This window comes from Pelmatolapia mariae, linkage group LG18, assembly GCF_036321145.2.
Source record: "Pelmatolapia mariae isolate MD_Pm_ZW linkage group LG18, Pm_UMD_F_2, whole genome shotgun sequence".
Taxonomy (NCBI): Eukaryota; Metazoa; Chordata; class Actinopteri; order Cichliformes; family Cichlidae; genus Pelmatolapia; species Pelmatolapia mariae.
In genome coordinates, this window is record NC_086243.1 from 31,221,779 (window position 1) to 31,232,716 (window position 10,938).

The window sequence follows — 10,938 nt, forward strand, 5'->3', positions numbered from 1 at the left end:
TATGCATGAAAATAAATACACTCACATATAAATGAATAGTACCTAAATATGCATGTGTACATTTAAGTTGTTTTTATGTATCTCATACTCACACAGATAGATAAGATAAAAAGTTATTGAAAAAAGCTGTTAAGGTTTTGTGTCTCTTGAATAAATCTAAATGATTCAATACAATCAGTATTTTTGTTTTTGACGATTTGGATTTCTTGAGGTTGTGTCTATTTTTGTTGTGTCTGTGTCCGGACGCCAGGGGGCGGTGTCCAAAAAACACACACACAAACTGTTTTCCGAGTCTTTTCCGGCTGTAGCGGAACTCCGGGCTTTCTTTCCCCGTGCCGTCAGCGGACCACAACGTGTCCCGACAAAATGGCACTTTATAATTTCAAGAAGATTATGGTGGTTCCCACCGCCAAGGTAAGTTTTACCTTTTGCTAACATCGCGTTTTAAAGCGGCTGAGGTTCGGTCGGGCTCGCTGTGGGAGATGGCAGGAGATAAAAGATGGTGGAAAAGAAAACACGTGCCGTACTGGGCTGAAGAGAGAGCAGCATGTTTAAGAAAAGCAGACTTCAGGCAGAAAACTGCTATACTGAGTCTGACATGTCATTATATGTGAATAAACAGCCAGTAAAAGTCTGTCTTAGCCGGTGGTAGCTCTGATTTTCGCTTTCAGAACTGCATTCACAAATCTGGAGGTTTACGTATGTGTGTTTTCTTACCTCTGTATAAGTATAAGGCTGTTTGTTTCATACGTTTCTGTTTCCTGTGAGCAGAGACACTGTTGCTCACTTCGGCAGGTATAAGATACTTTCATCACCTCATGAAAACAGGCCTAATGACTCTCGTGTGGTTGCGGTGGTGTCAGTCCTTTTAAACACCACGTTGTGGCGGCCTAGTATGAGAAGAAAGTCATGAAAGACTCTGCCTTCTTTCCTCAAACAGTTTTTTTTTAATATAACATGTATGCCGAACTTTAAAAAACACTATAATTCGTGGTAAGCGTCATATAAAATTGTGTTATAAGCTGCCTGATTTGGCCGGTAGCCGAGTAAACATTAAACTGATTGGTTTCTCAGGGAGGTCTGGCTGGGTTCTAGGAAAACCGATTATATGAGGTTTAATGGACTGAATTACAGGGAAATGGAATTTTCTTGTACGTAATGTAACTATTCGAGTATTGATAAATATAACCTCAAATAGCCAAATAATTAAAGACAGTAGAGGCCAAAAATAAAATCACTTTTTCAGATGATGTTATAATGAATTGTTTGTTTGTGGTGATCTGTGGCTGACCTTTACCCTGTTTAAATCTGTGCAGGATTTCATCGATGTCACTTTATCCAAAACCCAAAGGAAGACGCCCACGGTGGTACACAAACATTACCAGATTCACCGTATCCGACACTTTTACATGCGAAAGGTGAAGTTCACCCAGCAGAACTACCATGACCGCCTCACGCAGATCCTCGCCGACTTCCCCAAGCTCGACGTAAGAAAAGAAAATTTAAAACAGACTCCTTTCATTTAAATATCTGGTCAAACTCGTATGATGCTTAATGTTACGTGATATTTTCCATCTCCTCAGGACATCCACCCTTTCTATGCTGATCTAATGAACGTCTTGTATGACAAAGATCATTACAAGTTGGCCTTAGGACAGTTAAACATTGCCAAGAATCTGATTGACAAGTAAGTTTATCTAAAATCTAATGCTGGTTATTGTTGTGCTGTGAACACTGCTTTCAGATCCATGCTGTGCTTCGTTCCTCCTGATGTACAAATCTGAATCAAAAGCCTCTCACTCTGTTCGCTAATGGATGTCACTGATGGATGTAAAGCTTTGACATCTTCTGTGGTGTTTGCATACAGTGCATATTTTGGAACCTTGGAAAAATATTTGTGCGAGGCGATAAGATATCGTTTGTCCAGTATGCTGACCATTTTCAGCCTTTGTTACTCAGTGTATTTATTGATTTCTTACCTTCAGAATGAGAGTCTGGTTTCAGTGCATCTATGTGAGCTTGATGGGTATGCTGATGCGCTCAATAGGCCTGTTTTTGTAAATGTCTGGGTTTCATTAGACGATTCAGATTAGCAGCCACTGCACTGTTTTTCTTGGCCTTCGTGCATTTATATTACACCTTCAGAAACTTCAAGCTACAGAACAGCTGTGATTGGCTCCTGCAGGCACAGGCACTGATTTATGGAGCGCTTGATTTGCTTTTGCTTTGTGTTCTATTGGCAGTGCTTGCATTTACAGTAGATTAATTGTGCAGCCCTAGTTACATCAGTGTGTTACTGTAATCACATGTAAGCATTGGCAGTTGCCACTATTTTTCTTCCTGAAATGATGGTGTGGTCTAGAGCTCTGACTTGTGAACATTCTTTATTTTTTATTGCACAAAGAACAAGAGGATGATGGTAGAGTGCAAACATAAGAAACTGTCTGCCGCTGCTAACAGGATGTCAGGTCCTTGCAAACATCTGCAAGACAGCATGCAAACACAATGTGAAGAACCTGAAGCTGAGCGTAATCAGACCTGCAGTGTAGCAGCAGGACTTCACGTCTTTGATGCCTCCATTTCTACCTGTGCATATTTCTACTGTCGAATGTGTTGATCGCTGTTAAGTGCTTCTGTTTGGGCTGGTTTTCAACTTTGTTGTCAGCTTAGTGTTAAAACTGTAAAATGATCACACGTGTCTCCTGTGTGTCCTCGTAAGGTTTATATTGTTAAACAAAACTATGTGAGTGTTTCAAAGTAATGCAAAAAGTAGTGTCATGAATCACTTCTCCAGAGGATAATCAAGTAATTTAATTGATTACCTAAAACAAGTGACTTGTACTACATTACTTTTCTGAGTAACGACCCCAACGCCCGTCTAGACTTACTCTCCTATAACAAAGTAGTGAAGAGGCATCTTTTGTTCTTTCAGTGTTGCCAAAGACTACGTGCGCCTGATGAAGTATGGAGACTCTCTGTATCGGTGTAAGCAGCTGAAGCGAGCTGCTCTCGGGCGTATGTGCACCATCCTGAAAAGGCAGAAATCCAGCCTGGAGTACCTGGAGCAAGGTGAGGAGAGTTTAGGCTGTGATTGAGAAGCTGAATCCGTCCAAAATCGTACTTTTCCTTTTAGCTGAAAAGTTTGAATAGTTCAGTCTGTTTCTTCTGTCTCCATACGTAACCCTTACTCGTCTTTCAGTGCGTCAGCATCTATCCCGTTTGCCAAGCATCGACCCAAACACGAGGACCCTGCTTCTGTGCGGTTACCCCAACGTGGGCAAGTCCAGTTTCATCAACAAGGTAAATCCCAGACACATTTATCACGATTATTGATTTCCACTCTGAGCCAACTTTACGAGCAAGATTCTGATTAAACTCTTAAATTATTGCACTTACTGCGCTTGCACTTCTGATTAGACTCAGACTGTATTTCGTTACCCTGTATATTTACATGTGTAATGACAAGTTGAATCCTAATCCTAAATTATTATAATCTAATGTTTCTTTTTCTGTTTGTACTGAACAGAGATTGCAATCACTAACAGTCGCCTCCATCTGCCTGCTTTCAGTGTAGCTAACAGTGTAACTGGTTTCTTCCTTGTCAGGTGACCAGAGCCGATGTTGACGTCCAGCCGTACGCTTTTACCACCAAGTCTCTGTTTGTGGGTCACATGGACTACAGATACCTCCGCTGGCAGGTGAGATGATCCTGCTCACCTGAGTTTTACTGTGGTTATCATCTCATTGGTAAAAATGAACTCCAGGACAGTGGACGTAAAGCATGTGAAAATTAGGTTTAAAGGGAAAGCATTGCACTCGTTTCAAACTACACATTGTTTTCTTGGATTCACTTTGAGTGGCTTTGCATGGTTGAGTTCATCCACTCACTGTAACAAGCCACTTTACCCTGATTTCCCTTCCTTTAAGCCAGCTGTCATCTGATAGGCTGCCCCTCATAAGCAACGTTGGGGCAGAATAGAGCAGCTTTTGTACTGATATTCTAACTAAACATGGGATTGGTGATCTTAACTCTTTACCTGCAGAGCTGCTGAAATTCTTCCTGTTTATGTTTAATTTATATGAAAGCTGTTTTTCCTTTATTAGCCTTATGATCATTATTGCTGAGATTTGCCTGTACTAAATGATACTATGTATGTGCTTAAAGTTGGCTGAGAGTCTGGACAACTTCACGAGACCACACCATCTCAGGAAAAATAAACACGGTAGAAATGAGCATTTAGTTTTCTCTGTTTTAGGTTATAGTTTTGGAAATCTTGTGAAAATAAATGTGACTCATGCAGGAAGGGCATTCAGGACTTCAGGAGTTTCTTATTTTTTTTGCTTGGATTTTGAGGAAAACAAAAACGGCCACAGCGTTTTGTCTCAGGTTTAAAAGCAGTTTCCCTAACAGAGTTCACTTAAGCTCAAACTAAACATCTTCAAATGCATCCTGATAAATCTAGCATAGGTGCTTTCCCCTCACTCTAAAGGAGGAGTGGGAGTTGTTTTCCCGTAAAGTTGGATGGTGAGACAGGCTCATCTAAGACCATTTTAGTAAGCTACCACCTCCTGTTGTTATTCACATGCTAACTGTGTGTTTGTGTGTAGGTGGTGGATACCCCCGGGATCCTTGACCACCCTCTGGAGGAGAGGAACACCATCGAGATGCAAGCCATCACGGCTCTGGCTCACCTCAGGGCGGCGGTTCTTTACGTCATGGACGTTTCTGAGCAGTGCGGTCACACCCTGCAGGAGCAGCTGGAGCTCTTCAACAACATCCGACCCCTGTTCGCCAACAAGGTCAGACGGCAGCATATCATATCTGCTCTGCAGATGAGTCAGTCCCTGAAGATTCACCCACTGGACCCCCTCAAAAACTTTAGTCTAAGCAGTCATGCAAAAAATGTCCTTCATACTATGAATATTTTGTGAGTTAGTAAGCAGGGATGGGTCTAATATTTGTATCTCTTAATTCAGATGATCATTGTTGATGACTTCACAAACACTTTCAGGGCTAAAAATTTTTTTTAAGCTGTTTTAAAAACTGCAACCAAATAAATTTTACACACTATTTTAAAATTAAAAAAAAATCTGATTTCTGATAATCATCAGATAAAAACTTAAATGAATTGCATTTTGGGTAAACTTTAGAGTGTGGCATCACATGTTTGGGATGGCATGTGAAAGCTCCTCACAGGGGTACAGCCTGGATGGGTCGCTCAGTTCATATTAGCACCTACGATGATGGTGGTGAAATGGAGAAATATTATTGGTGTAGACAAGTTTTTCCTCTTGAATAGGGAGAGTTTCAGGATCAGTGGAGGGTCTGAGTACGATCCAGCCGTAAACACAAGCGTCCGTCTCCTGATTGTGTTTAGTGAAGTGTGTAAAAGCCTGTGCCGTCGTATGCCACAAGAAAATTGCCCCAAGTTGTAAAGGGAGTGAAGTGAGACTTTGCTAAGAGACACTTTGGCTGGATTTATGAAGATTTTGGTTGTTTAAAAATGTTTTTGAACCTAGGACAGCTCCTGTACTTATGCTGGGAAAAAGCCTGCATATTTTAAAAGCGCCAAATTTGACCTACCCTTATTTACTTTGAGGACATCTAGCTCTGAAACATTTCCTAGTATCAAGTTAAAATTTCTCATGGTTCAAATATGCAAAAGTTACTGTAGAAAAAAGAACATCTGATCTTGAGGGGGTCAGGTGGGACTTGGTTTTCAGGTTTAATTGACTTTAAAAGATTTTTAGCACTCACACTGTTGGTGATTGTTTTTGTACCCCGCAGCCTCTCATCATTGTGGCAAACAAATGTGACGTGAAGAAGATCAGCGAGCTGTCTGAAGAGAACCAGGTGGGTGGTTTACAGGTTGCACATCTCAAAGACAGGGATGTGCAGGATGTGTTTAAGAATTTGCTCAACAAGTTAAATGTCCTCTTTGTTGTCAGAAAATCTTTGCAGACCTGTCTGCAGAGGGAATCCCCGTCATCGAGACCAGCACCCTGACAGAGGAGGGCGTCATGCAGGTTAAAACCGAGGTGAGAAACGGCTGACTCGGGCTCGCTCTGGTCCCGGAGCGTGTCAAGTATTTGATCTCACCGTGGCTGCCATCTTTCTTTCAGGCGTGCGACCAGCTCCTCGCTCATCGCGTCAACACCAAGATGAAGGGCAAGAAGGTCCACGATGTTCTCAACCGGCTGCACCTGGCTATGCCCGCCAAGAGGGATGAGAAGGTCAGTCAATCAGCTCTTGAATGGCACTCTTAAACAGTTTAAAGCTGTTTAACGCGTGACTTTTGCTTTTTTTTCCTTACATTTGTTAAAAGTTAAATCTGTTCATGTTTTCAGGAGAGGCCTCCGTTCATCCCAGAGGGAGCCATGATGCGCAGGAAAGCGATGGAGGTGGACGCACCCAAACGCAAACTGGTAGGTGTGGTGGGAACTTCAGGCTTATAGCCAAAGAGACGGCAAGCATTTACTTAAGCTCTTTACTTTAATTTAATTTCATTGTATATTTATCTTACTTTACAGAACCTGGAGACAATAATCTTTCTTACTGGACTAAATTTACTACTCATGTGTTTTTTGTATTTTGATTATCTGATAATTTAAACCCTGCTTTGAATTCATGAGTTTGACTCTAAATAGCAAAAAAATGAGTAATAATATGAGTTTTTCTTCCTCTGCTGAGTTTAATTCTCTCTGTGCGGCTGTTTGTAAAATAAATGTTTACTGTTCTTCTTACAGGAGAGAGATCTGGAGTTGGAGCTGGGTGATGACTACATTCTGGACCTTCAGAGTAAGAACTGCTTCCCTTTAATAACGGAGCTGCTGCTGTGACATTTCAGACCATTTATTCACTGCCGTTCTTTTTTTATTGTCTTTTAAGAATACTGGGATCTAATGAACGAGGATGAGAAGCGTGATAAGATTCCTGAAGTGTGGGAGGGCCACAACATCGCAGATTTCATTGATCCCGACATCATGAAGGTGAGCGTCTGCTTTTCACATCTGCATGTGCACGAAGGCCTGCAAAGGTTCACATTGCTGAGATTCTGCAGACATCTGTGTGCAAACAAAGACACCAACTGTGAACGCTTCCTCTGAGCAGGCTAGAGCGTAGTATAAAATGAACGGCTGTGGTTACCTGCTGTTTACAGCTGTTCGTGTGTTCTTCCACAAAGGAGAAGTTCACTTTAAAAATGTAACAGCATCCAGATTAATCTGGGGAAACCTACTTCCCTTAACTGGTCCTTCCGCCATGCCAAGAAACAAAGGGCAAAAACTGTTAAACAATGAAAACCACAAGATCCTTTATGATTAATAGTGACTGGGTTCATTTCTGTGTAGTGAAAGTGCATTTTACTGTCATCTACGGTTCCTCTGTGCTTTTGTTTTCTGCTACACGAGCAGAGGACACTAATCTCTATAACTGTAATGCATACCTCTATATTTACTTCTGTATAACTGGGCTACTCGTGGTGTTGTTTATGACCACACTGATATTCCAAAATGTAGAAAATAATGTGAACAACTAAAGAAATATAACCTATTCTGAGCTTTTAATGATAACAACTGAACCACTGAGGCCTTCAGCATGAATGTAGTGCATTTATCTCCAGGATGCTCTCAGAAAGGCTTAATGAAGAAAAAGAGGAACAAGGCATTTGTCAAATGTGTTTCTGCCTCTAAACTCTGTCCTCTAAATGCGTGTTTGTTTTTCTCTCGACCCTCACAGAAACTGGAGGAGCTGGAGAAGGAGGAGGAGCTGAAGGAGCGAGCCGGGGAGTACGATTCTGACGAAGAGAGCGAGGACGAGGAGATGCAAGAGATCCGCATTCTCGCCAAACAGATCCGCGAAAAGAAGCAGCTCAAGGTCCTGGAGTCAAAAGAAAAGGATGTGCATGGACCTCGCATGCCCAGGACCGCCACCAAGGTGAGCAGCGCTCAGTTTAAGCTACTCACTGTCACCCTGCTGGAGTTGAGATGTGGGTCAAATTGAAGTACAGCTGCCTTCAAATACTTTATAGTGATTGTTCCAAACATAATAAAAATATATGCCAACATAGCAGATTTTCCCCCTATTCTTTAATACCTGTTGGTGTTTAATTTCAGTCTTTGGTGTCAACAAACATCTGAGAGCTTAAACTGTATCAAGTGCTGACAAATAGGTGAAAGAATTATGAATACGTTCCTACTCATCACCTCACCTCTGCTGGTTGCTATTCCTGTTTTTCGAACATGGAAAATTAGCTGCACTTCCAGCAGAATGAGAAACTTATAAAGACGTCACATCGTCGGCTGAACATATGTAGAGACAGCGGGACACACAGGTCGAGCTGCTGGATCCTTATAGCTGGTATGTCTTGAAACGGGCACGTACAAAACATATTCCCTCAGTAATCGACACTGCACTCAAAACATCAGTGGAAAAAAGAATCAGTGGAAACGTGGCATTCATGGAAACCAGGTTATGTGCTCATCATCAGTTACCATGGTGATTTAGCCAGGTTTAAGAAAGAAAAAGGAAAATGAACCGCTTTCAGGACTTATTTTGAAGGCTCCACCTAGTGGAGCTTTTTACCCAGAGTTTCTCCGTCAAGCTTCAAGCTGGTGACTCCATTTAGTTCTTTGACTGTCTGTCTTTTGTCTTTTGAGCCCACGTTTCACTCACACTGACATCTGAGCTCATGTATGTGTTTGTTCCGATATGTTCAGGTTGAGAGGAAGCGGCTCGAGAAGGAGATGGGTAACCTCGGTCTGGACATGGACGACAAGGACGATGTAAGTTCTGATTTTAAATCGGCGCCTACAGGATGTATGTAACTGAATTAATGATAATGATATTAAGTTATAATTACAATGGTGCCCACGGTAACAAATAAAAAAGAGGCAACACCTCAATGTTGAGTTACAAACATGAAGACTCACAAAGAAAATGAAAGAAAAAGACTTTTAAAAGCTAATTAAGTCATAGCAGCGTCTTTCTCTGGAGATTCTCAGATTTTCAGTTTACTGGGATTTTATGACTTCTCAACAAAAAGGTTGTCAAACTGGGGCGTGGAATGAGGCTAAGTTTTTATATTATTTTGTTTATTGCTAATAATAAAGGATAAAATCTTGCTGGGTTTGGTGTGTGGACTGTTGGACTTTTAATATAAGGATTTTTTGGATAGTTACAGTGAAACATGTGTTTCAGTATGATCTTCTTTGGGGTGTTTTCATTTAATTTGTTTGATGAACTAATTTTATTTTGTAAAATATGTGTCCTTTTATTTATATTTTCTTTAATTAGTTTGGTTGTTTTGAGATTCATTTGTTTTATTTTTATTATTGAAGAGTTTGTAAACTCATTCATGTTTCCGTGGTTACATGTTTCTTCAGGGTTGGCGGTGTTGATGGTGTTGATGTGGTCTCGTGTTCTTGTTGTTCATACTGGTTCTTGATGAGTGAATCTTTGGAGATGTTTGTGTCTTAAGTGTTTCCTGTCGTGTACTTTCAGAGTCACTACGCGCAGCAGGCCAGACGCTCCCGCAGCGTCGCTAAGAAGCGTAAGCGTGAAGCTTCGGCCCCTCCGACGTCCCGAACCCGCAGCCAGAGCGCCTCCCGTCCACCCCGAGACCAGTCTGGTTTACGAGATGCAAAGGTACGAGGCTGTGGCATTGCTCAGCTTTTAACTAAAATCTGCTCTGTGATCAACTCGCTTAGTCTTTTAGGTTTATGAAGGGATGAGCTACCTCACACCAGAGATCTGTAAACATTAGTTGCTTCACACTTAATTATTCACAAAGTGGCCAATACTGAAATAACTGAAGTCTTTGCCACCTACCTTTAATCCAGTTACCTTCTGCAAAGAAAAATTTGATCCTAAATGTTACTCGCTGATGTTTAATCTCAGAGGGTCAGTTTAGGCTGAGCTGACTGCAGCGCTGTCAGTAAACCAGCAGAAACCCTAAATAACTGATTAGAATTACCTTTGAATTCCTTTTTTTTGTCTGACCAACAAGGATTCACTTAAACTGCATACTGTCGTGTGCAGGAGTTACTGCATTTATCAGTAGTTTTATATGTTACTAGTAGTTGCAGCTTATTTATAAAGGTTAAAAATACAATTTCAGCATTGTCCTTATTTCTTATTTTTTAGGTCTTAAAAAGCATCAAGTGTGATTAAATTTTTTTTGAAGGTGTATTTTTGCTTTCATTAGTGACAGTTGAATCACAGGAAGGAGTGGATTACATGCAGTAACTGGTCTGGGGTTCAAAATGTAATGGATGCATGAAGTGAATCCCTCGTTCTGTAAACTGACCGCTGGCTTTGTCCGTTTGTTCATCAGATGGCGAAGAAGACGAAGAAGATGATGAAGAAATCCCAGAAAGACATGAACCGCCAGGGCAAGAAGGGAGAGGCAGACAGACACGTGTTTGACCTCAAACCCAAACACCTCCTGGCTGGGAAGAGGAAGTCGGGCACCACAGATCGCAGATAAAACTGCTTTTCCTGGACTGTTGACACCTGGACACTCTGCTGGCACCATTGCCGGGGAACCATTTACATGATTAGTGATTATATTAATACCAATTTTCAGCTCAAGCATTTGCTCATGGAAGTGAAGCTCAGCTGTAACGAAAACATAACTGTATTGAATGGCAGAGACTTTGTAGTGGTTAATGTCTTACTGTGTTACTGCAGTAGTTCATGTGTGAAGCTGATTTGTATTCAGTGTCAGGTTTCTTCTTGGCAGTATCAGTAAAGTGAAACCTTTTGCCTTACAGCTCGTATGTGGCTCTACTTTGGATAAAGTGATGATGATGCTTCCTTTATAGTCTCTTCTTGAGAAATATTAACACGGGAGCCGAATAAACACATCAGAACTAAAATATCTCAGGTGTCATATTTTTCTCTATGGAGTGATTTTATCTTAAAGAGACAAGGTGGTG

General features: G+C 41.3%; 1 protein-coding gene across 1 annotated transcript; it reads left to right on the plus strand.

Annotated features, from left to right (window-relative positions):
* Positions 1–302: 302 nt before the first annotated feature.
* On the plus strand, positions 303–10,880 carry gtpbp4 (GTP binding protein 4). The gene is made up of 17 exons (XM_063462705.1): positions 303–414; positions 1,317–1,487; positions 1,584–1,687; positions 2,933–3,069; positions 3,200–3,300; positions 3,606–3,698; positions 4,609–4,800; positions 5,789–5,854; positions 5,950–6,039; positions 6,124–6,234; positions 6,349–6,426; positions 6,748–6,799; positions 6,890–6,990; positions 7,739–7,936; positions 8,719–8,784; positions 9,503–9,646; positions 10,335–10,880. Exons 1-17 carry the CDS (start codon positions 367–369, stop codon positions 10,485–10,487), a joined length of 1,905 nt encoding a protein of 634 aa, XP_063318775.1. The 5' UTR covers positions 303–366; the 3' UTR covers positions 10,488–10,880.
* Positions 10,881–10,938: the final 58 nt, after the last annotated feature.